A 26896-nucleotide genomic window follows, 5' to 3' on the forward strand; every position below is an offset into this window, starting at 1 on the left:
AGAGGATTAAAAGATGTGGTTCATTGAGACTTAAGCACTGAGCCATGGTCTGTGATCCCTGCTTCAGAGGTTGTATGTACCCTCATTCCTCTTCCTTACAAGGAAATATACAGCTCCAATAATAAATTCTTGATTTATCTGAGAATTAATGCCCAACTCTGGTCCGTGCATGTGAGCTGTATGTATAAATGCCTTCCAAAATGACTCCTTAGGCCCATCTGTCCTTCCTTTTTCTACTGCCTTCTCCTCCTCTCTTGACTCCCTGTGTCAGGAGATTCAGGTCACTTGTGGGGCAAACTTCATTTCCGTAGATGAGGACAGAATAAGATCTTGACACACTCGTTAGTTACCGGCGCGCTCAACCTGACTCAGGTAGAATAAGCTGAGACCTGTTAGTTGAGCTAATTAGCATGCTTTCTCTCGTGTGCCTCTAATTGCATGACTGTGTGCATGGATAGGTTACGGTGTGTGGCCCAGTTCTGACGGAAAAAGGGAGAATGCTGTGGGCCGGATGAAGAGACAAGGGTTAGAGAGGGCAGATATAGATAGAAGTGAGAAAAGCATAGGGAGGGAGGGACGTAGACGGCGGGGTTGTTAACCACGAAAGCACACCGGACCCATGAGAGTTCCGTTGGTGGGGGTGTGTGTGTGTGTGTGTGTGTGTGTGCGTGCATGGTTCCCGTCATTTCTGTGTTTTCTTTGCTCCGTGGTGTCATTACCTTCTGTCGTCCTCTCGGGGGAGTCCGTGTTTACCAAGGATGGCTTTTGTGCTGTCACTGCGGGAGTCATGTGTTCTTCGTTGCCATGGCAACCAACAGATGCAGTGAGTCATCCGTTAAGCATACGAATCGGATGAGTGGAACGCAAATTTGGAATCGTAAAACTTGTCACGGTTTATATATTTCGTCGTGAAGCAACATGTAACTTTGCTTTGAAATTAAATTATTGTGAGTGTAGATTCAGCCGCATGTTTTATCAAAGATAAAACAATTTGTCGGTCCGTCCTCTGTCCGTATTTTTGTCATCGTCCCTCCGAACTTATTAATAAAATAAAAATAATCATCCTTCGTCCCCAACCATCCTCGTTCTTCTAAAACGCTTGTACCTTTATTTTTCACCAGTCCGTCCCAAAAAAAAAAAAAAAAAAAAAAAAGCATCCATGCTTGACTACAAGGGGGCTTCCATTCACGGAGGCATACAACACAGCCCGCTTAACTAATTCCCTACCAGCCAAGTACAATAAATGGATTTTTGACGTCTTTAGCCGTCAATGGCAGTAAATGAGTTAAGTAGCTGGGAGTAGCACAATAATCAATTTATTCATCATCGCCAACGTAAAACTCCTCCATATGTGCTCAGTGAAATCGAGGTGGTGATTTGTTTGGCCAGGCTGTACAAGAACTACAGCAGTATAATGGGCTTTTTTTTTTTTTAACATAAACTACTCATCAAATTGGCTATGTAACTCAACACCCCCTAAATCACATCATGACCTTCACAATGAGGTCACAGACCAGTCGCCCAATCCAATGGCCTCAGTTGGAAACGAGCCAACCTGTGAGTCATTTTTGCTTGAATTGTATGTAAAATCTGCAATGCGTCATTATACTATAAAAGCACAGTTCATTTGCAATACAAATTGATCTTTGCCAGTCAAAGCCGAACCCGCTCTTTCTTTGTGGTGTTACCAGCTGTCTTGTCTGCGGAGTTTAGTGATGAGATATTAAACAGAGAGGTTGATATTACCTAGAGTTATTTTTTTTTTTTTTATTAGGGTCTTCTTGAGATGAAACAGTATATTGGTATTGGCGGTATAAATAGAGATACAGCCCCAAACTTGTAGGCTATGACATACCACTATCTACTACGAGATCTAAGAGATTCTCAAGTCGGCAATGACAACTTTGAAACTTTTTGGGAGGGTCAGATAACACAGTCAAGTGACAGACGTTGCATAACTGAGTGAATTGCATGCAGCAATGGAGTTCTGAGAAATTTGGGGGTTTAATGCAAGAAACCAATACCCCCATCATCCAAAAAAAAATGCATTTTATATGAACTGAAGACTAAAATATATTTTAACCCTCTTTGGACTCACTAGGATAAGCATCATGGAAATGTTAGGGACGAACGAAGTTATTGAAGGGGAACAAGCAATGTAAGTCGGATGTGCAGGAGCTTCCATGGCTGGCAGAGTGTGTCACACCCACACAGAACTCAAATATATTTTGCCCTCAGTAACAACATCCCTCACCTTAGCAGCGTTAGCGTGTGGAAACATGACGCAAACTATTCCAGTGGAGACATATTAAGAGCTACTTAAAGGATATTAAAATATGTATAATAATATGATGGAGGTTTGAGACCTTGGAGGGTAAAACTGAGTGATTACTGTAGCACATAACTGTGAGTGTTTTCAGCAAATTCATGTTGCATGCCTGACCGTGCACAAAGATAGACTTAAACGCATGCAGTCAAGGGGGAAAAGTAAAAAATAATAAGTCAGCTCAGTGGTGTTCCATCCATGAATGAGGTTTGGTGCCTAGCACCTCTTCAACGACGAAATGCATATTTTAAGAGTTGGACCTTTAATTCAAAAGTCGAGTCGTTTATTGTTTAATTATGTGAGTTACCACTCTTTTGAGGTTGCAACATTCCCAGCAGTAACTGCGTGCCCATTAAACACTAGGGTTGTTGTTAATACTGTATGTCAAAATGTTCAGTTTGTACAACAATTATAAAAATGATTTGCTCCCAATGGTATGTCTCAGGAGCGCATGTGTTTCCCTTGGTTGGTTACACATCTCATTTAAAATGAATGGCAGCAAATCGTCACATGTTCTCCAATTTACAGCAACATGAGGGCATTTATTCAGTGTAGTATCTGTGAAGCAAGGCTTATCTGATGGAGAATTAGCTTTTAAGTGAAAGCAATGCCCACAAGACTTGCTTTTCAGATAAAGGAAGTCTTTTTGTGGGGACAAAAGCCATCACATATGCACGCATTTGCCCATTTTAAGTAGGTCTGTTTGGAGCCATATGCCCACGAATGCAGCATGAATCAATAAAATATGATGTTTCTGTGTTAATCTTTAATAGTTCTGTCCTTCAGAATTAACCCAGATGAACACACATTCAGGGCACCATACAAAATCCCTTTGTGTTCTTCTCCCCCTTCAGTAATTGTTTTTTTTTCCTGTGTTTTCTTTAATCCCATTTCAATCCCAATATGTTTTCTTTTCACCGTCTTCCTTTTCTCAGATTTCCCTGCATGCTCTCTCCCTGTTTTGACTACTTAAACAAAAAACAACAACTAGTCAACCATTGAAAATCTAAATTGATAAATGAAAGTGATTTAGATTGAGGCATGATCTGGTTTGTGAATGCAAATCTGGAAGGAACGTAGTAGAGAAAAGCAAATTGATGAAAATAATTGGGGTTGACCCGCCAAAGATGGCATTTTGTAACGGATCAGTGCACAAGTTTGTAAAACATTCATGTGTCAGAGATTTTGCAGTATGTTTTGACTGATGGCCAGAGCCAGCACAATTATTAACATTAACAAAAACGCTAACATCTAAATAACAAAGACAATAATATGAATAACAAACAAACAAAAATCTTACTTTCACCTCAGATGCTCTCCCATGTCTTCTTCGTCAAGTCGTATATAGGTGCGGGTTCAAGTCCCTGCAGAGTGTCCTAATATCAGCCACTGCAGGTCACCAAATCTGGATTAAAAAAACAAACAAAACAACAAAAACAAAAACATGGTGGGTTGCATCATGGAGAGGACAGATATCAGTTTTAAATGTGCCAAGCAAATCGTGCACTGCGCTGTGGCGCCCCCTGCTGGGATAAACGAAAGGTTGCAACAATAACACACAGACATGTCAATTCCGGTGACAGTCACGGAGCAGAGGGGCGCCTATAAGTGACGAGCCTTTATTGGTATTACTGACTAGAATTCAAACCATACCCGCGAACAAACATGTTTAATACATAAAATGGCCTCTCAAAAATTATTTTCCTCCCATCGCTTTGACGCCCACTCTAGCCCCTATGCGCCGCATATGCAGTATACATACTTTTTGCGCCACTGGGTGGATTAAATCATTTTATGTAAATGGGGAGGTGGAGGCATTGCGAATGTTTCTTAAACAAATACACTGACTTACTGTTGCCACGAATGCATTGTAAATTAAACATATATGGGTAATTATACGTTTATTACTGAGTGTCATGTTTATTAGGGGCCCATCTGGTCCTCTTTCAATCATGGGCCCCTAGAATCCTTCGCCTTATTTCCCCTTTTCCGGCGCCCCTGGTTATACAGCGGAAGCCTGCATATGTAATAAGTTATCCTAACAATTGAGGAAGTGACATTTTCATTGACTGCAACCTTCACTTTTAATTTACCAAAGCAGGTTTTGTATATCACATTCTTCTTTTTAAACAAAATTAAAGTTAAATTAAATATATCTGTTTTCCCCAGTCTTTTCAAACTGAACTTGAGTTTATTTACTCAATAAACTGTACATCCCTAAACTAAAACAAGGGAGAACTGAGTGGCGCTGTCGTCCAAGTCGCGCAGCACCGAACGAGATCTCGCACATTCGACCGGGTTCTGCTTCTGACCGCACCTCCAACTTGCCACCAAAGATGGCGATTTGCTGAGTGCTCATGGATACACACATTTTACGGCTAGTCGTTATCCCACTAGAAACGTCAACTATAACAACAAATTAACCGCTCATCGAGCCGATACTTAATCGTTGGAAGAACACCGAGAACGACGTTGGCCACCGCCACCATGCAAATCACACTAAAAACACTGCAACAGCAGACCATTCAAATTGAGATAGATCCCGAACAAACGGTGAGTAGCCTTGTAGCTAACCTGCTAACTTTAGCTACACTCCCCGCTGGTCAAATGGCTATTTGAACGCATGTTAACACCCCGCGTGTTTCTGTTTCAAGTTATCGTCACGTGTCGAAAGTTGTGATTCACGGGTATCGGCGGACATTGCGCGTTTCGGTGTCGGTATACGGGGTAGGCACAACGCGAAACCGCACTTGTTAGCTATAGCTAACTAGCTAGCTGAAAAGCCAGGAATCAAAAGTCTGCCCAACGTGAAGGCTGGCGTTTTGAGCACGTGCTGTCAAAAAACGTCGGGGGTTTACGGCCCTACTGTTGTGTTTGTTTTGCTCAAATAGTTGCGCGAAGTACATGTTTACAACATTGATGCTATCGCTAATGACACTGCTAATTGTTGTTGGCCGTTCTGGTATCGCAACATTACTAAGTAGCAGGCCAAATTTGTTAGCATGGTCACAGCCCTAAAATCAAGTATGACAGGCCAATGCAAGCAATTTGGGGAGGCGCTTTAACAGCACATTACTTCCCATGCAGATGGGAGATATGATACATTAGTGTTAGGTTTTTCTTTTAGTCTCCACCCTTACTATAACGTCTGTATCTGATTCCCTGATATATCATTATTGATTATGTTTAATGGAATGAACAGTTGGTGGGAAAGTTTGGCCTGATGTGACATTGGCAGGGCTCACATTTCTCACGTAGTTGTACATTGCATCAGAAGGTTTAACAATGTCTGAGTGTTTGATAGCGATGGCTAATATAGTCTGTTTTTTTTTGTCTTCTTTAATTAGGTGAAGGCCTTAAAAGAGAAGATAGAAGCAGAGCGTGGAAAAGATAATTTTCCAGTGTCTGGACAGAAACTGATATATGCTGGGAAAATTCTTCAAGATGACACTCAAATTAAGGACTATAAAATTGATGAGAAAAATTTTGTTGTAGTCATGGTGTCCAAGGTGAGATCATTTACCATCCGTTCAGTGGACTTAATACAGGTATATCTGCAATATCTGAGGAGCTTTAATGCAAGAACTGTATCATATTTAAAATTTAAACCGGCTCATTTTATTCTGAGCAGCCACGTTTTCTATGAAGCATTCCAGTGTATGGTTATTTTTACACACCAAATATTTTTGAATTCTAGAATCTCAAGGTGTGCAGTGCAATTCTATTCTACTGCATACTGTATCTGTAATAAACATACAGCCAAACTAATACCCCCCTGACAGTGTCAGTCAAAACTGAGCTACATCATATTTTTTTTTAGGAATGTTTGATAAAGTTCTTGTATTTGCTCTCCTATGGCTTGTATGGCAGGTATATCTGAAATTGAGTTCATACCTTTCCGTAAAGTTAGTACTGTACCAATTGTTACTATGTATAACTTAAATGGAAGTCCCAATCTGACAGATTTTTTTTTTAACATGAACAAAGGCTAAGACAGCAGCTGCTGCAGCAACACCCCCTGCTTCAGAAGCACCCAAACCTCCTGCACAGGATTCTGGTTCCACATCAGCATCAGGCCCCACCTCAGCCCCAGTCCCAGCCCCAACATCCACCCCTGCAGCTGTTCTCAACTCCCCTGAGGAGGTCAAGGAAGAACCAAGTGTTACAGCAACAGAAACCCCACAACCAACCAGGTACAGGATGTCATTGCAATAGTAATGGGCTCTTTCCCATCACTTTTTCTCAGCTGGTCCCTGTGTCACTGTTCTGTGTGAACAGCACTGACGTGAAACGGAGCACTCCAAATTCAACCCATTAATTTCCCTGCTTTGCGGTATTTATAGAGGTGCGACCTCAGCTGTCTTTTAAGTGTATAGTGAAAGCTAGGACCTTGTATTCGGTTTTACACGCGAGACTTTTTTTTTTCTCCCTTTCTGTTGCTTTGAAAGGAATTGGCATGGCACTGGCCCTGATTTAAAGCAACACTTTATGAAATGCATAATTAGACTATATGTAGGCCTACCTGTGGATGAAATTGTGATACATTGAGTCTTGACTGCCAAATTTGAAAAAGATTGCACTGGTGGCCCAGTCTGGCAACTTTCAGTGAAGTTTAGGTGGCCCAACACAGTTACACGGTGGCCCCGTGCCATCAGTTTCCCCTTTTTTTTTTTTTTTTTTTAAATGTAAATTAAATTGAAGATGCACAATATTTCAATGTTCCCTCTTTATTGTGTTTTATAGTTCCAGTGGAGGGAGCCAGGGTTTGGATGCCTCTTCTGCGCTGGGTAGGTCACCACTCTGTCATTCCTATTCAATTCCATAAAAGTTGGCAAGGGAATTGCAGGGTAACTCAAGGTTTTGTTATTGCTTAATTTGCTAATGTTAATGAGAGTACCCAACGCAGCAAGAATATAATAATATGTTGGGAACACCTGCGTAATTAAACATGCATAAGAGTTAACTAATTTCATTACTTGAATACAAAAATAAAATTTTCAGTTCAATGAAAGGCTGTTCAAATGAATCCACAGCAATCACTGTATGTTGTGCATGTACATTTAATGCTTAAAAATGTTTAAGTGGACTTATGCCTCTGAATGCACACACAGAGGAACAGCCTGGTAAGTTGCGAGTCTCCTATTGTTTCTCTCAGTCAATAAAATAGAATAGAAAAAAAAAATAGAAGGTAAAAGCTCTCTTGTCAATGCGATGTAATGCATTTAGATTTTGCATTAAGGTTTGTCCAAGTTAACAGAATCACCACCCAACAAAATTTGGGCTAAGAAAAGCTAAAACTTATTTGTTAAGTTAACTGTTGTTTTTTGTTTTTTTTCAATGTCTTCTCAGATGACTACACTTGCACGGTCTGTTTCTGTATGCTTTAGATTAAAATTACAGCACCGGAATCATTTTCTAAAATTAGTACTGAGACCTGTTCATTATGTGTCAGACACATACATCATATGCCAGATGCTGTTGCCATTAGTCGGGGACATTACAGTCCTTCCTATTTTTAAACGGTAACAAAAGCTGGCTCTATTGTGAGGTCCCCGTTAGGAACAGGGATTCCTGTTGGACCACTCACAGATGATGCACATGCCTTTGTCTATCTGCTATTTAAAACCACTCTATGTTGTTTGTTGACATTCACCTGTGAAAAATCATCAAGTGAAACTCCGATCCTCAGTTTACGCCTCTACTTTACTTCTCTTAAGAACATTCAGTTCAGTGTTTTCACTGATTACAGATGGTAGAAGCAAGAGAAAAAATATCCAGGTTTAGCAAGATTCGCCAATATTGAAAATGATGACCGGCGGTATGTTGTGTGTTCTGTTTTCAGTGACTGGCGCAGAGTATGAAGCGATGCTTAAAGAGATCATGTCTATGGGCTACGAGAGGGAGAGAGTGGTGGCAGCACTACGGGCCAGCTTCAACAACCCTCACAGAGCCGTGGAGTACCTTCTCACTGTGAGTCTTACTCACGACAACTGCACTCATCTTTTTTTTTTCTTTCTTACATCTATGATGCCCTTTAGGGCTGAACGAATATGAAAAGCAATCTAATTGCGTTTTTTTATGATACCCCACGTTTTTTACCTTCGCCATCTTTTATTGTCCCCCAAATAAATAGTTTGGTTAAATCCACACTGAGGAAAGTGTGTGTGTGTATTCACAGGGTCTCCCAAGCAGCCCGATCCAGGACACGAATCCCCCGGCGCACACGCCAGCATCTGGACCCACAGAAGCGCCGTCTCTAGCAGAAGGTGAAGAAGCATTTGGATACTTTCATGATGGTTGGAGAAAACACTTGGGATTGATCTGACTTATGATACTGCTCATCTAGACCTTTGTAAAGTGCAGAATATTTTGAAAATTGTGCCTTTGCCAGTCTGCATACGCCCATGGTGTAATTCCACCCACAGGCACCTAGTTTCCTTGATACGGATTTAATGAATCCATCGCACTGTGGTAGCCTTAATAAGAATGACATAAAACCCATGTTTGCTTTTCGTTTATGGCAGCTTCCTATTCCGTGCACAAATAAGATCCTGCTAAGCCGCAAACTCCAGCTAACTAGTTTTCCAGTCACGGAAAACTTTAAAAATGAGAACGTCCTTGTAAATGAATATGTCATTTCCCTTTAACTGTGAGTCAGCTGCTAAAGGTAGTGCAAGGTTATCTTTAGTTTGGATATCCCGTTGCGTTTACCACGCCGAAAGTATTAAAGAGAAGCGGTTCGGAAAATGGATGGAATAGTGATAGCACATGTAGAATAGCAGCTTGGGCTTCATTTTGTGACTTTTTCCTCAGGGACAACTTAACATATGTAGGGTATGCAGCTTGTTCGGCACTAAAATGCTGAACCGGAAGTCCTTTTTTTAGACAGACAATTTGAGTGTTGGACTGTTCCATTACTCCACTGTTAAAACACCGAATGAGGCTGCACAACTTTGTTTAGAAGACTGGCGTGTAGGCCTCCAGTACAGTTCTAAAATATTGCATGAGTTTTGGCATCACATGGTAATGAACATAGAATAATGGCATTCTTTGGTGCATCATCAGGAGAGAACCCTCTTGCATTCCTGCGGACTCAGCCTCAATTTCTTCACATGAGGCAGGCTATCCAGCAGAACCCAGCGATGCTTCCAGCTCTTCTGCAACAGCTTGGCCGGGAGAACCCCCAACTCTTGCAGGTACTCATGCCTGCATGAGTCTTACAGATGTGTCCCGTCCCAACTTTTTATGATGTTTTTGTATTTATATCTGACTGTACAATGCACGTTTCCAAAGAAATGTCTTTTATTATTGGGCCAGGAACAGCTTAAATGGCATTTCGATCATATTTAATGCAAAAAACGGATATGATGAAATTGACTCGCGAGCATTGGTCACGAAACAGAAGAACTGATGTATGAAACAAATGATCAATTACAAAAAAAAAGATATTTAAAAGTGTTGACATCATTTCATTGTTAATTCATTTTGTCACTCACCCACTGCGTCGCGCTACGTCATCGTCACCAAGCACATGAGTTTTAGCTGATGTTGCACTGTTATCACAGAATCCCAGCAATGGTGTCAGCGACTACAGAATCCTTCTTGATTCTATTTTTAAGTGAGGCAACATCATGTTAGTATGTCTTGGTGCTGCTGTTGTGTATTAAATATCCAGTTTGACAAGAATGAAAAGTTCATTTGACGTACATTGGCATTAGCTTGTGAATAACATGAGAGAGCAGGAGTGTCGTTTGCACTTTTTTTTTTTTTAATTCACTTGTGAATTTTGTCCCAAATGTTTTTTTTTGTTTTGAATAAATGCACTTGATTTAGAGGTCGGATTTTCTTTTTTTTGTTTTATTTTGCTCCAAAGAAAGGAAGAGAGAGATCATACACAGTTGCAGAGATGACGTCTCCTTGACCTGTCCTTTGTGTCCTTTGTCCTCCCTGCAGCAAATCAGTCAGCACCAAGAGCTGTTCATCCAGATGTTGAACGAGCCGGTGGGCGAGGGCGGTGAGGCGCCAGAAGTCGGTGAGATAGGGGCGGCGGGTGAGGAGGGTGCGCCCGTCAACTATATCCAAGTCACACCTCAGGAGAAGGAAGCCATTGAAAGGGTGAGTATCCGTTCGTGATGTTGCACGTTCAGAAATGCAGAGGTGGGTATTCCGTCAATACTGACGGATGGTCTGTCAATCCGTCGATGACGGACACCCGTTTTAATGACGAATGTCAAAAAACTGATGGACTAATAATTGACAAAGGTGCATTTTTGTCAAATGAAAACACCAGTGGCGCTGGTGTGCGGAAGAAACCTGTGGAAGTGCGTTTCTTTGACAAATTAGATTTTCGTTTGAAGGAAAAAGCTACATTTCGAATGTTTAAAAAAAAAAAGGAGTGAACTCGCGGCCAACTAAGTTTATAGAGCCCTCTCCTTTGCCCACCTCTGCATAAACATGGAAGGTTTTCCTAAAGGCGTCTTTCTTGACACCTGGCAGCTAAAAGCACTGGGCTTCCCTGAGGCGCTCGTCATCCAGGCCTACTTTGCCTGCGAGAAGAACGAGAACCTGGCCGCCAACTTTCTCCTCAATCAGGGCCTGGAAGACGACTGAAGAGCTGAGACGGCTCCTTCCTGCCCCTCCCCTCCCACCCCTCCCCTCTTCAAAGACTGCACCCCCAATTTACTGTACAGCCACCAACCTCAGCTCCACTCAACAGGAGGGGGGGGAGAGCCTGAAGGGAGTGGGGTGGGATGGGACGGCGTCAGGTTATGACTAAACAAAATGGAGGTTTTGTGCAGGAAGGTCAGACTTAAATGATACATTAGCTCATGGAAGGTCGTGTGAAAGAGAGTGGACAAATCCACGTGAATTCCAATGGAATGTGTGGGCTTTGTTTCGGGGACATCCACAATTAGATTTTTGATGCGCTTTGTGAATACTTAAAAGGGGGGAGGGGGGGGTGTGCGAGTGCTTGTCCGCGTGTGTGTGCGTGCGTGTGTGTATGTTCACGCGTCTGCGTGCCTGTGCAGATGTCATAAAAATACGCTGACATAATCAGTTTGCATTGCCTAAGTTTGTTAATGCTGTAAGCTGAGCACATTCGTCCCTTCGACAACATGGTCAGCATTGTGAGCACCACATTTGTGTCCAGCATTTCAACACAAACTGGTCTTGCTGTGGTTTTTGGGGACACGGAATCAACTGACAATGTTTGGTCTTCACTCGTATGTCATCTTTTGTTTGTCCATGCCGACCAGAAAGACAGCAAGCCAATCACAATCCCTGCACACCAATGTAACTCGTGCTAGCTATGCCGGTCGCTTCTAGTGCACGCCTCAATCCAAAACCTCGGCAATTTACAAAATGTAATTGGAAACTAGCTAACGTTTAAAACATGACCCAAAAAAACACGAGGCTGCATCTTAATTTAACATTTTAAATGATTAATAGTTGCGTAGAAACATGTCCCCCAGTAGTTAACAAAGAGACCGTCTATTAGTTTGCCAGGGGTAGACATTTCATCATAAATTATTACACATTAGCTAAACCAATTAGTGACGAAGACCCAATAAGTCCTGTGTCATGCAACAGTAATGTTAGGACCAGTTAATTGTATTAGCTTTAAACATTTATTCAGTCCCAAATATGCTTTACTAATAATTTACTTATATCTTAATTTCCATGTTATATTTGGTAAGTAAGTTCTCTTCTCAAACAATATGAGATATTCAAATAGGATTTGATTAATATCAAGTTTTCTCAGTTTGGAATGATGTAAACTTTAATTTGGACTAGGGTTAGGGTTAGGGTTAGGGTGTTGAGGATCAACTACTAAGAGTACGGTTCACGGTCGTGTCGTCATACTGTCCCGTCTGGCTGGAATTACCGTCAAATGTCGCGCCAGATTGTGGAATGGGGAAGCGTGGCGCTTGCATTTGTTTCTTAATGTTTACCAAATTGTATCAGATAAGAAGAGCAAATTTTCGCTGTGTGATTCTGTACATGTGAGGGCAGTTTGTGCTTGACTGTCTTTGCAGCATCAACATGACCTTGGACTATGCTGTGCTACATTAAATATCAGCAGTCTTTCAGGCATTTGTGTCTGTGTGCATTATTTGGTGTAATCATTAGAATAAAGTCCACTTGCCATGTCTGGGACATTTGGAAAACTATTTGTAATGAATTGACAAATGGTTGGTTCTCTGGAGTATGGAGTGTCTGTCCATACAGTGGGATTCTAAATAGCCAAATGACTATAGTTATCTGCCCGTTTATCAAAATATAAACAGTTAAGTAATAGTGAACCGTGTTCGCTTCTGAGAACAGATAATGTTTGAATTTGCTGTCCTTTGACGACTTCGACTCGATTTTCTTTTTGCCACCGGAGGGCAGCACAACAGCCTATTAACTAAAATGGAAACCTTAGACTGTTATAATCCAATAAAAGAAAACGTTCTATAGCGTTGAACGGAAGCTTTAAAGAAAAACTGAGCTCTCATTTATCTATTATTGAGCTAATCTTTCATACCTTTATTAGCGAAGACATTTTTCTACTACTTAAAACTGTTCCCATGTATTAACATGTCTGTGACCACCACTACCACGTCCAAGCAATCTAAATTACCGCTTACCACAAGCAAACACTTAGCCAATATATTTGTTAAATATATATAAACACTGCATGAATTTCCTATAGGACCTGTGCCTTCTGATTTTGGATGCGGGACGGGGTACACTTCGGGCCACAGGTAGGGCAACTCCAGTCCTCGAGGGCCGGCTTCCCTGTCTACCCGCTCCGTCCCTAAAACAACCATGCAAACAAACCCCACCTCTAAAATCAAACACAAACACCAGCTACAGTTAAGAACATCCTTTTATTCAATCAAGTGTTGCTCTTTTCAAACTGTTTTTTTTTTTTATTATTATGGAAAAGAAATTTTAACACATGCATTTCACCAGGGGCTCTTGGATGTGTGTCTGAGGATGGAATACTGCTTTGAGGGGTAGAGGAGGAGAAGAAGCACTCTGTGGTTTAGGTGGTGGTGGGTGTCTTTATGCGCCCCCTACCTCAATGCCACTGACCTGTGCAACCTGTCCCTCTCCAATATGGCTTCTCGTCTGTGGTGCTTGATAATACTGCTGCTGCTGGTACATTTTCAAGGTGCTTTTTCTAATGCTTGCCAAAGTCCGTACAAACTACTTTGGTCTCTACATTTGCAACACACTGCTAATTTAGAGACTCCATATTGTGAGGCAGTGTGTAACATTCCCCCCCCCCCCCTCTTTTGATTGTGCTTAAAATGAGCCTTTCAGCCTCAACATCATGGAACCGGTTTGCTTATAAGGTGCGATTAAAAAAAAATATAGTTTTTGTTTTAAAGTGGGTTTCATTCAACCACTTGAAAGGTGCAAAACTGACTGCAGCGCTTTAGTGCTGCCAAGGAAATGCAGCTGCAATGGGGAGAAAACAAATCATTAAGTCCAAATGTGATCATAAAACAAAAATACACAAACACAGATTAATCTGCCTTAATAGCAGTTCTACAGCACATTTCACCTCATTTAAACCCAAATGTGATTGCTTCTTTGCCTTTCTAACCCCCCCCCCTGACCCATGACAGCCCCCCCTCCATCCTCAACCCAGCCCAGAGCCCACTGGTGTAACTTGTTCACTTACATTAGCGGTTGAATGGAGAAGCTGAAGAAGATGGGTATGGTAATACAATGTGAAGCATACAGATAAGAATAACATGTGAGCTAACTGCATTCTGCTCAGACAAAAAATCAAATAAAAATAAATTTCTTTTTTTTTTTAAACCCCACCATTTGGAGAAAAGGGAAAAAAGGAAAAAAGGATGAGGGGCAGCTACAGACTACTCCAGTGTCCAAGATAGACAGAAGACAAGATACAGAGGAAAGAGAAGCTATTTTTTTTTTTTTTTTGGTCTGTTTTTCAGCATTTTTCTGTCTTTTTTTTTTTTTTTTTTTTAATAATTCAACAATAAAAACGGGAACTAAATCACACCAATTGCCTTTAGTACAATGTATACTGCTTTAAAAAGGAGAGGAAGAGAAACAAGTGGATATAGAAGGATGAAGGAGGGGACTTTTTTTTTTTTTTTTTTCCTTTTGAGATGGGACCTCAGGAGTATACAAGATGGAATCTGTGAACAAAAGGCACTTTTTTTTCGGGACAACCTTTAAGATGCTCTGAGTCTAGAACACTACTTCACCAAACAAATATTTATAGTCATTTACAAGTGGGTGATGAGGGGAGGGGGAGGGGCGGGGTTCACTTGAATGGGTGACAGCACCACTCGGAGCAAATGCAAATTTCCGACATAATTTTGTACACTAAATAAAACAAAACTCTTGCCAGACAAGGAAACAAATCATCATTCGTGGTCTTTTTGTTCATCTCCCAAATGGGGAAGAGCTTGTCTTTGTCCCATATTGGAAATGAGATGATACAATCCATATGGTGTCAAAAGTCCAAGAGGGGACAAATGCCTTTTGTTACAACTTTTTTTTTTTCCCCCCTCCAAACAATGCCCACCCGTAAATACAAAAAGACAAATAGAATAATGCATGTTCATCCTAAAATTTGTTTTTATGATCATTTTGTAATTGTGTGTAGTATTATTTATGTAGGCTTATCGTAGATTTATGGTACTTTAGTCTAGAAAACACAAAGGAGTATTAGGGCCACACTGAAAAGAAACTAAATTATCATTTTTTTTTTTTTAATTCTCTTATGAGTAGGAAACTGCACTTTTCTTATAATATTTCATTAAAATGTAACCGTATGGAACTAACTTGTAACGCTAAGAATTAAACTAATTTTTTCTGAAATCCTCAGCACAAAGCTGTAAATTGTCGTAAGTGTTTAGGTCATAAAAGTGGAAATACTCTTAATACAAACATATACTAGGAAAATTTAATTTTTTATATTTGTAGTAATTGTTTTTCTTTTCGGTATGGCTATAATACTCTTTGCGAGAAAGCACCGGTTTTCACGGTAATATTTCATATTTCAGAGTTTCAAAATTGTTCCTTCAGTCCTCCCACGTGGAAAACAAATGATTAGAAATGAAGTTTTTCGAAAAAAAAAAAAAAAAAGAGAACACAAAAAAAGATTATAAAAACATTTCCCCCCCCTTACTTACAAAGAGTTGGATTTTTTTCTCCACTCTGATATTTAGAGTCCCAGAGCATATGGACTTGAAACACAAATAACAACTGAGAAACAGAAACAAAAGAGAGATCCCCCCCCCCCTTTTTCTTGCAACACCCTCAAACAATCGCAAACAAACACACAAATCCTCTACCAAGGCATTGCACATGGCTCAATCAACACACATCATTGAGTTTCAACAACAATGCTTCCCATCAAAACAAGCACAAAAACAACTAAACATAAGCTGATCATTTTTTTTTCCTGTTTCTTTGTCACTCATCTTACATCATCTGATTGTTTGTTATTTTTTTTCTTTTGATTATTGTGTTTGCCATCGATTTTTCTCGTCTAACCTGCCATTCTTTTGTGCAATTGAGAGGCTGCTACTTAGCTCCAATCAGCCGTAACTGAGATGCAACCTATGACTGCCATGCTTCAAAAAATAACTAGACTGCCACTGAGCTTATATTGCAAATAAAAACAAAAGTATATATCTATAAATATATATATGTGTATTATATATAAAGATGCTTGCGATTATCTAGTGAACTGTTCTCTCCCCTCTCCTGCCATAAATGTTTTTTTTTCACCATTCACTATAGCTTATATATGAAAAAAGAACCTGAATTCATGTTTGACAAATTGCATAATGGGAATACAGAGGCACTTCCTTTAGATTAGAAAAGAAATGACAGAAGCCACCGTGAAGTCATCAGAACTCGCTCTATATGAGATGGTTGGCCAACTATCTAGCTTCCCTGCAGTGAGGAACATGGCCAGGCAGTCCAGTTATTTTGTGAGGTCGGGTGAGTGCTTTCAGTGGAACTTTTCGGACGTCCATCGGAGACTAAGTGAACCGCTGGGAATATCATGACCATAGAAAAGGATTACAAGCATAAAGGCCTCGTCAGATTGTCGACATTTAAGACTTCCCTCTTAGAGTTCAGTTGGGCAGGGTGTGTGTGTGTGTGTGTGTGTGTTAGCATTTAAGACGCATGTGAACACTGCTTTTTAATTGGTGATAGAAAAGTTTTGGCTGGCGTGATTGCTTTAGTGCATTTTTGATCAATAAGGGCTCATCAATTCACAATATCCTGGGGCCGACATTACTCGAGCCACCTCCTTAAAACTAAAGACTAATCCTTGCGCATCCCATTTTTTTTTTTTTTAATTTTATTTATTTTTTTTTAAATCAGCTTGAAAAAAAGCGGGCACATTGCGACTGAAAACAGAACGATATGTCACATATTCATTTTGCTCCGCAGTGTGGTTCCCTCCGCTCTTGGAGCAGCGGCCCGTCTGGGAGTGTAAACAACAGGGTAAACGTTTTCGGGAGACAGAAAAAGAGCAACATTCCCAGTTTCAGCAACCTTTCCCTTCTTTTCAATTTCTCTTCCTCCAACACGCGTCACCACCAGCAGCAGCCAAACATGGTCCAAATAATAGAAACGGAGGTTTTGGTGCCACTTTTGTTTCCCTCAGCAAACAAGTTCCAGATATGTTTTGCTTTGATTGTCACAATCTTTGAGTTGGAACTTGTACAGTTGCCGCCAATTACGTTCGGAGGGTTCATACGCCTTTTTGGGGGGATTTAAAAAAAAAAAAAAAAAATCAAATATGTTAATGTTTTGGCATATTTCTGTAAATCTAATTGCAAAAAAAAGAAAAAACTGAAATTGGTAAACTAATGTTAATTTTAGAAATAGGGGAGGAGCATAATGGATTAACCCCGCCCCCAGTTTGGTCATAAACCATGAGTCATGGTCACTTTTTTAATCGAAATAACGTTTTTCAATGGTATTTCAGCATATTGCTAATCTTAAAGCCAGAACAATAAAAAAAAGTTGACATTTTTGTATGAACCCTGTGCTGTTTTATTAACTATATCAGCGGAGGCTAATTTACTTCTTTTTGGGGGAATAAATAGAGAAAATGTTCTTATGGTGCATATAAAAGTGCCCGACGAATTTGGAACGCGACATCTAGCCCGGCTCGTTCGGATGTTGACAAAATCCGCGTCTGTGCCTCTGACACTCTCAAAGTAAAAACAATTCAGTTTAATGTGTTGCGTTCCCCTGCCGGTAACATGGCCGTTTGCCATCTTCACACTTCACGTTTGAATGCATTCCATAAATGAGATTAGCGTAGGCTAGAGCTACACAGGTACTCCCAAATTCTGCTAAGCTAAATGGGCTGTCGTTTCATGTTTACCATAGTGACATTAATGGCCTCAATGTTTTTTTAAATTTTTTTTTTGTTTTTATATAGAACTCATGGAAAGAAATCAAAAGTCTCCCAAAAGGTTTCTATTGTTTTCCAAACCTGACCATGGGCTTGGTTTTACCCACCTTGCTAGATGTCTGACTGTGTTTCTTTATAAGGTGCTGTCATTCAAATACAAAACAATTACAAAATTGTACAAATCCAAAAGGAATTCAAATAAAAAGAACATGCATGAGATACCAAAAGCAATCACCTACTTTACAAGAGGGCAAAGGGAGGGGAACCAATAGCTGCTATCTAAGATTGGTGCACTGATTTTTTTTTTTTTTTTTTCAGTGTTGGTTTGGATTGCTAATCGATTAGGTAGTGACAGTTCACTGGGCTCGCTTTTGTAACTACACATCACACCTCCTAGAAATACTACACAATGTCGTTTTTTTTTGTTTTTTTTAAATGGATACAAATACTGTGTTCATGGCACACTTTTTTTTTCTGATTGGACTTCCTGTTTGCAACGCGTGTGGGCAGATGTGACAAACACAGAGTAACAATGTGTCGGCTTCTTGTGCCTTGTTTTCTTTCTCGACAATAAAACTCGGAATAGGCCAGTCGGGTTGACCTTCGTGCCTTGTCGCTAAATAGTGCACATCGATAGGATTCATGTTAATTGATTCAGCCTGTAGGTGCGATGCCTTCAAGCTATGTTTTGGCAGAGCGTCTCTTTAGTTAGTAGGAGGGCGGAAGTTTTTTTTTTTTCTCTCGAGTCACTGGTCATACCGAGAGAGACACCTTGGTCAATTTGACAGGTTTTTGGGTGGAGTACGAAAATGCAGCTTTCACTTAAAAACATAATTGAGTAATTCACGGTGGGTTTTTGTTTAAATGTTGATTTTTGAGGCCACTGCGTCCTTGCAAAGAAGCTGACGCCGCTCTCATCCTCAGGATCCTCCTGCATTGTTGCGCTGCTTCCTTTCTTTTCAGGAGGCATGCCTGCGGGCCGTTTGCTGCCTTACCATTCACTGTTCATCCTCTTGTCCATCGCGTCACTTTTCCATCTGGTCATCTTTGCCCTGTATGGCTCCTTCCTCTGACTGAATTCAATGAGCCCAGAGATCCTCTAAATGCTGCTGAATTTTCCTGCGGTGCTCCGTTGAGTTTTGCCTTTGTGAGTGGGATGCGATGTAATGGCCAGTCGCCGTGTTGATTGCCGGACAATTATCTATTTCCGATTGTAAAGATTCTAGTTGCTGGCTTTCACACAGGTCTTGTCAGAGGAACCAAGACTGAAAGAGAGAAAAAAGGAAAACATGTCATATTTTGTCATGAAACAGAGGATACAAAAACTGTTACGAAACCGCTAGCGACCAACCTGAAAAGTTTTAAATGCATTTTTAACTGTGTGGAGCACATTGAGTTAGCTTTTGTATGAAATGCGCAATTTTGCCCCTTAAATTGGAGATTTTTCATCGACTCCTGCCAGTGCAAGGAGTAAATGTTCTGATTTTGACTTACTATTATTCAATATTTTTTTTTTTTTATTGCTGGCAAACATCTGCTTCACAATTCAGTCCATTTATCAGTAATATAATAAAATGAGTGGGATGAATATTTACTTTACCAATCATCTAGAGGCCATCAAAAATAATTTCACTGAGTGACGTTATTAAACACTCGCATATATTTGAACATTAATTGCACAGCCTCTCACAAGAATTTTGCGAGGAGCGACAATCTTTACGTTAGGTGACTTGACAGCATGCAAATAGCCAACCTTATGCCCTTTTGTGTTCATTAAAAAATGCCACGAACGGCCTGCGGCAACAAAAACAGGAGATGAAATGTCAAACAACTCAATTATATTATATAAATTTAAATTACATACATCTGTCATTAGACGTTAAATATGTTGGAACGCAAGTATGTTTTTTTTCTTTTTTACAATTTTTTTAACTCACTTACTGCCATTGACGGCTAAAGACGTCAAAGAACCATATTTTTTATTCGGCTGGTCGTGAAAGAGTTAATAAACAAACTATGTATTGGTATACTGTCTATTAAATGTGAAAATTGTTCTTCATTTTTAATTTTTATTGATCCTTGCAAAACATGCAGAACATTTTTTATTTATTTTTTTGCAATAAAAAAAGAAGAAAATGAATCATAGGAAATTACGGTGAGGCATGTTCAAAATAAATTGGACATTTTCATTATTTACACAAGAGACAACGCATGGCGTATACCTACTCGTGAATACAATTAATTACTGAAATAAGGTAAAGAAAACATGAACTAAACAAATAACTACAAACATTTGACTGTGTTACAAGAATAACTTTAGTTCAAAGTCAATGAGCCCTTCAACAAGCGAGTGCACTAACCCAAAGAACATGAACGATATTTGACGATTCAACAAATAGGAAGGATGGTGTATGCCTAAAGCAGAAGCAACAATATTCCATTAGTTACAGTAAGTTGGTATTTCGACACGAACAGAAAGTAATGCTTCATGGTGACATTGTAGCAAATCAGTCACTAAGAGTTCTCCTCCGGGAACCATGAACATCTGTACAGAGTTTCATAGCTCACCCCAAAGTGAACACAAATAATCTCAACTGCCCCCCTGGGGCGGGTTTACTCCAGTCTGGGTCATCAATCTTTCCAAATTTTGAGACTAAACTAAAACAATTAAAGCATGTGTTAACTACATTTTCCCAAAAGGTGTTTGTGTATCTTGTTAAGTACTTCTAAGGATGTATTTTCAAGTGTGGAAGTGTGCTATAAAATCAGGTGGGCTATCCTGGGGCTGTATTGCGCAAGAATACCAAGATGTAATAATAATGTAATTAATATAATGACTTTTCAGCACTACTTTTCAATTCGTGCAAATTGGTGTGGCATGTTGAATAGTTTGTAATGGTCATGTCGCACCATTCTAAAAATCAAGCCTGAGAAAATCTGATCTCCCGAGGAAGAAGCCTTTTTCTCTGGTCAGACTAAGAGGTTGCATGACGACATCCCCCTCCTGCCCTTCTCTGTTCGCCCACTCCTATGGGCGCTGTCCCAGCAGACTTAAACCATGGCAACAACTCCTTGTTTACTTTTGACTGGCTAAAAGTAGCATGCGAAGCAGAGCTTTGAGCTACAAGGCTACGCTCCAGTTCTAATTTTGGTTCTGGAGGCCGACTATGCGCATAGTTTCCTTAAGACCATGTTTACTGTTAGTGCTGACTCTGTCTTGTTGAGACCCGTCTGCTCTGCTTTTTAAATCTTGACTTTCCAAGGGGAGACCCCATGATGCATGGACAATGGAATGAATCTGTAACCACATACCGACCACCTGCCTGTACGGTCCTACTCCTGCTTTGTGCTGTATTTTGGACCATTACACTGGTCAACAATTTTTTTATTTTTATTTTTTTATTATTTTTTTTTTTTAAATCAGAGATGCAAGCTAACCTTTATAGATTTTTTTAACACCAATTCTGCCCCTCCTTTTCATTTTTTTAGGTATCATAATCACAATAAGAATAATAATAATAATATAATCCCAGACATCCTCGTCGCCAAACTGGACACTCTCGGCCTCCCTGCCCTCACACGCATCTGGATTAAGGACTTTCTGACCAACAGACCCCAGACTGTGTTGCTCGGCCCCTACACGTCCTCCACCCTCATGCTGAGCACCGGTTCCCCCCAAGGATGCGTGCTGAGCCCTCTCCTGTACGCCCTCTACACCTACGACTGCAGCCCGGCCCACGGCAACAACACCATCGTCAAGTTTGCTGACGACACGACAGTGGTCGGTCTGATCTCGGAAGGTGACGAGACAGCCTACAGAGAGGAGGTAAAGAGACTGACAACTTGGTGCAAGGACAACAGACTGCACCTTAACTCTGCTAAAACAAAGGAGATTGTCGTCGACTTCAGGAGGAACAAGACGCTGCCGCCCCCCCTCTGCATCGAAGGCGTGTGTGTGGAGAGGGTCCACACGTTCAAGTTCCTGGGAGTACAGATCTCCGATGACCTTTCTTGGAGTCACAACACCACAGCAGTGGTAAAGAAGGTCCGCCAACGTCTGCACTTCCTGAGAGTCCTCAGGAAATTCAACCTGGACAGGAAGCTGCTGCTGGCCTTCTACCACTCGTCCATCGAGAGCCTGCTGACGTACTGTGTCTCCACCTGGTACAGCGGCTGCACTGAGGCGGACAGAGTGAGGCTCCAGAGGACAGTCAAAACAGCGCAAAGGATTATTGGCTGCCCTCTCCCCCCACTGTCGGACATCTACACCGCCCGGTGCCTCAGAAGGGCTCTCAACATCGTCAATGACAATACCCACCCAAACTCACACCTGTTCGACCTGTTGCCCTCTGGCAGGCGCTACAGATGCATCAAATCAAGGACCAATAGACTGAGAAACAGTTTCTTTCCGAGAGCCATCTCCATACTGAACTCTCACACACACACGAGACCACCCTAACCTCGCAAAACAGCATTGTGATGTGTTTCTATATGCCCTATTCAGTACTGAATTCCATTGCACTGTCTTCTTTATTTATCTAATTTATATATTTGTCTGTATTATTGTTGTATTGCACTGGAGAGGGGAGCCCTCTAATCTCGTTGCACACTTGAGTACAATGACAATAAAGGGATTTCTATTCTATTCTATTCTATTCTATTCTATAATTAAGGTTTAGGTTCAGCATTTTTTTTCCTGAAACTTCCCATCTCTTAATTTAAATGCATGGTAAAATGCAAGCTTTGATTGGTACTTAAAAACAAAATAATGAAATCAACTCTCATTAGAATTTGCTGTTGACTAGTGTCATTGTTTAAGATTTATTGTTTCTGTAATTTCCCTGAAGAGGGTATCATCGATGCCAACTTGACAGCTGACAGTGGACAGACCTCCGTTCTTTCCATCTGCCCACCCTTTATGCTGGTTTAGAGACCCCATCGCAAATTCCGGATCAGCTGGCCATAACGTTATGTCTAATTGCCAGGGCTTCTATTGTGAGTAATCCTTGAGCCACTCGCCTTTTCTTTTGACCTTTCCCCTTTCTGTCATATATTCAACTTGCCACTAGATGGCATCTGGAACCCAGTCATTAGTTACATACAGAATAGGATTTTTTTTAACTATATTCCAGGTCATTGAGATTCCTTATGGACATGGACTGTAATTTTAAATTAGACTGATACAACAATCTGAGTTTTATCTTTTCAGCAACTACTGGGATCTTTTGTCCTCGTGTTGTTGTGAGGACACTAACAAAGTCACGGCACATGGTTAAAACAACACTGGAGATTATAAAGAAGGGGACATGTTTGTTGAGATATGGAGTAAAATGACCAATTTCTGCCTTGTAAAACTTGAGAAAGTGGAACCAATACTTTATTTCTGGGGGAAAAAAAAGAAAACGAACGATGTCTGCTTTTCACAACGGCTTAGGTCAGCCTAAAAAAGAGGCCTTGCAATGTGTGCGTAAAGAATTAAAAACAGTTAAGGTATGTCCTTCGAGGAGAGAAAATAAATCAAAGTTTTGGAATGCAGAGGATGAAACTAGAAACAGAACAGAAGAAAAAAAAGAAGCAAAGACAATAAAAAAATAAATACGAACCACTAGGCAGAAAAGAACAGGACTGGTGAAAGTCAAGATGAGTGAAAGTATGGAAGGCAGAGAAACAAGGGAGGGATCAGCAGAGGAGATTCAGATGGTTTCCATGTGTTGGGGAACGGAGCGGAGTTGGCTCCAGGTGGGTGTGGTTATATACTAATGGGAAAAGTACCGGTGGTAATCGGGGTGACTTATGACCAGTGGCGTAACGACGAAGGTGACATAGGTAATAGAAACACATTTTTCACAGAGAACAAAACACACATAAGAAGAAGAATGAAGATGGAGAGCGGGAGTGTGGATGGCAAAGTAACAAATATTTAAAGGGGAAGTCAACTCCAAAGTTTTCTTGCCAATAATATGTTCTATAAAGCCCCAGTAGTCTAAATTTGATATTCTGATTAATATTCTATTTGTGGAATATAAATTAAGCAGCAAATCCACCCATTTACATTCATTTCAGTGGGCGGCCATTTTGTCACCGTTGACTGAAGATGACATCATAGTTGTTTAGCCCTGCTCATCTTAAGAAAACCTGTGAGCCGTGATTGGTTGTCGCAGAAGCCCTAAGCAAATGGTGGACGGCGAATGAGAAAATGGCTGCCCCCCTTAAAATGGATAAAATCTGTGGCTTTTGCTGCTTGATATTCCACAAACGCAATATTAATCAGATTGCAATGCTTAGACTGGACGACATATAGTTGTAAAGAATTTTTTTAACTTCCTCTTTAAGAATAACATTTGCGGTAGCAAGAGGGGGGGGGGATGGAATAGGCCACAGGAGTGTTCCTGTAGCCTGAAGGGGAGGCTCCATCTGTGCCCAATATACAGTCGGCCACATATGGCAAACCTCAACGTACAGTGGAATACAGATACACGTGAAATGTGGAGGCAGGTAGGAAAGTCAACAATTTCCCCTCCTGTAACTTAAAACGGGTTACGTGACATTACAAGTCCCACCTGTGTCTGCTGCGGGATGTTCAGAAAGTTGTTGTCCCGTGATCCGATGCCGACAAACCTGTTGGGAGCTGTGGCGCCTGGCGTGGAGTATGCTAGCGAAACAGAAGAGGACAAAAAGACATAAGTGCACACAACTACAGATGTTGAACAACGGCAAAGAAGCAAGCCGAGCATCGTGTAGTCCGATCCACCCGAACCCTCGAATATTACTAAAGTTGTCAATATGTCAGCACAACTATTTTATGACAACAAAGGCATGTTTTTTTTTTCCATGTATGAAATAGCGTGGCAAGTACCATTTATTTTGTGTCTCTTAACAAAAAGCAGCCTCTCAATTGTATCCTACTTAACCATCCGACTAACTTTTGAGTCATCAATACAATTCCTGCCTAATGACTAATGAGATTTTTGTTGCTTCCTTTTCACAGAGCTAAGCACCAATGACAGATTTGTTTTGGACAAGGTTGTCAGCACGGACCTTTGGAAAGACCTTCACAGTTATAGTTTAGCTTTTCAGTTTTACAAACATAGATGCAGGCTTAATGTAGGGCCAGTGTTAGTTGAGAACAGCCAGCGGTGAAAATGAAGGCTCGTGACTTCTTATTATGTCAAGGTTTGAGATTTTTTTTGGAGAGAAAAAAAAAAAAAAATCATAGGTAAGTGTAGTCCATACAAATAGTCCACTGTAGCAGTTACAGTAGCAGCAAAATGCTATCCAATATTTATTGGATGTCTTTTATGGTGAGCAGCTTTAAGTGTGATCTTGACACTATCAGAAGGCTTCTTCGTAGATGTCGTTTGTGAAAAGAATACACAAAGGACGGCTTTGAAAGAATAATATTGGCACGTCTTTTTTTTTTTTGTGTAAATCTACAAATGATGTTCTTAGATATGATTCAGCCAATGACGGCTATCAACTACTAGTCTATTACTAAAGTCTGTTATCTTCAAAAATGTAATATTACAGCACCCCTGATTGCCACCTCTATTTAACTCCCGTTGATAAATTCAGCGGCACTCCAAACACTAACACTGAGGACCATTCAGGGATATTTAAAGACCGCTGGCGTCAAAGTGTGAATATAGGACCATTCAGGTACGCTTGGGAATCCAGATTTGGAGAATTCGCAACTCAGTGTGGAGACTTGAGTTCAAAGATTTAACGGAATACGTACATGGATACAACAGAGAGAGACAGAAGGAGAAGTCTGAGGTTAAGCATAATTAAATGGCATGGACACGGTATACATCCATTTTCTGTAGATTTGGAGAACATACAAAGAACATAAAGGACTCTCAGACACTGACTGTGGTCAACACAAATACTACAGTTGAAAAACTACTACATTAAAAAGGTGCTCCATCCAGTGCCCCTCCAGTCGCAGGTGAGGAAGAAAAATTTATTATGAGAGTCGTCCCACTTGCCAGCTGACATCACTCCTTTAATTCCAGACACAACTCAGCTTCACAAAATCTTCTAATGCAGGTTCAGACTAAAACAACTAAAAGAATTATTACAAATGTACCAATCCACATCCTCATGAGACACTATATTAAGTACTCTAAAATCTGTGCCTTCCTCACATTAAAATTAAAAACTTATCTCTTTGATTTGAGGTTTCCCCATGTTGCTGATGAGTCAAGGAGCGAACGATCCGCATCTGGGCATGAGGCTCGATATGTGGAGCCACTCAAACTGTTGGGGCCGGGTACAGAACCCAGATGCACACCACAACGGTCACTGTCATCTTTCTTTGCTGCGTCTTCAACTTTTGATTTACCGTTGAGCTCTCCAAAGTTATTTTACTGGTGTAGGCCCCGCCTCCAAGGGTAAAGGGATGCGAGTTGTTGGTTAGACATGAACAACGGTGGCACAAAGTTGGAGGAAGAACAATGGGGATGGTGGTGGGGTCGGTCCCTAAAGGGGGCTGTTCGTGTCAATTCTTTTTCCGAATTTTTTATTTTTTTTTTTGCTTTGATTTGGTTTGGTTTTCAAAATGGTCTTTGTGGGGTCACTTACACGGAGATGCGGGCGATGAGAGTCCGCCGTCAGGGGGCGTGCTGTTGGGTTTAGAGTCGGGCATAGGGAGGGGCACTGGGCGGGCCACTGGGGGAGGTGGAGGCAGCAAGAAGGAGCCTGGCATTTTGCTCTGGCCGCTCCCGTTTGGCTGCAGACAACACAAATAGGGTCAGGAGGGCGACATGCGACAATCCGCAAACACGGGATGGAAAAAATAACGGACGCAGCTCGGGATGCCAGGTCCCAAAAAAATATCCATGACGGAGGTGGAGGGAGGTAGAGGCAGGCGATGGTGGAAGAAGGGAGAGGAAGGTGGTGGATAACAACAACCAAAGGGATGACGTATGTGGACGGCATCTTTTATGGAGGTGTGAAAAATAATAGTCACCACAGGGTTTGATAGGAACGGGAGCTGGAGCTGGACGTGAGAGGTTCCACAGGGGTGGTCCATGGTGGGTGGAGGAGGTGTGGAAGAGGTCAGTGAGCAAATTATTGACCGCCATTCACTCAGAAGATGGCAAGAAATCAAAACCATGAGAGAATACTCTTCGACACAAGCACAGCACCATCAA

At 41.0% G+C, this 26896-nt stretch overlaps 2 protein-coding genes across 17 annotated transcripts in view; one reads left to right on the plus strand and one right to left on the minus strand.

Annotated features, from left to right (window-relative positions):
• Positions 1-4567: 4567 nt before the first annotated feature.
• Positions 4568-12106, plus strand: rad23aa (RAD23 homolog A, nucleotide excision repair protein a). Its single transcript, XM_088317733.1, has 9 exons — positions 4568-4879; positions 5674-5835; positions 6314-6519; positions 7070-7113; positions 8169-8296; positions 8505-8592; positions 9392-9522; positions 10280-10441; positions 10823-12106. Exons 1-9 carry the CDS (start codon positions 4814-4816, stop codon positions 10934-10936), a joined length of 1101 nt encoding a protein of 366 aa, XP_088173859.1. The 5' UTR covers positions 4568-4813; the 3' UTR covers positions 10937-12106.
• A 1075-nt stretch (positions 12107-13181) lies between these two features.
• Positions 13182-26896, minus strand: part of nfixb (nuclear factor I/Xb) — a 120998-nt gene continuing 107283 nt past the window's right edge. For 13 of the 16 annotated variants that reach the window (XM_088316704.1, XM_088316699.1, XM_088316696.1 and 10 more), the window contains 3 exons: positions 26325-26472; positions 24305-24396; positions 13182-19009 (listed from right to left, as the gene is read on the minus strand). In XM_088316704.1, the coding sequence (XP_088172830.1) occupies positions 18995-19009; positions 24305-24396; positions 26325-26472 (255 nt within the window). In that variant the 3' untranslated portion in view covers positions 13182-18994. The remainder of the gene's footprint in view (positions 19010-24304; positions 24397-26324; positions 26473-26896) is intronic. The other 3 variants (XM_088316709.1, XM_088316708.1, XM_088316706.1) reach the window with 1 other exon arrangement.

This window comes from Idiotropiscis lumnitzeri, chromosome 15, assembly GCF_059441095.1.
Source record: "Idiotropiscis lumnitzeri isolate Australia: NSW breed Sydney's pygmy pipehorse chromosome 15, RoL_Ilum_1.0, whole genome shotgun sequence".
Taxonomy (NCBI): Eukaryota; Metazoa; Chordata; class Actinopteri; order Syngnathiformes; family Syngnathidae; genus Idiotropiscis; species Idiotropiscis lumnitzeri.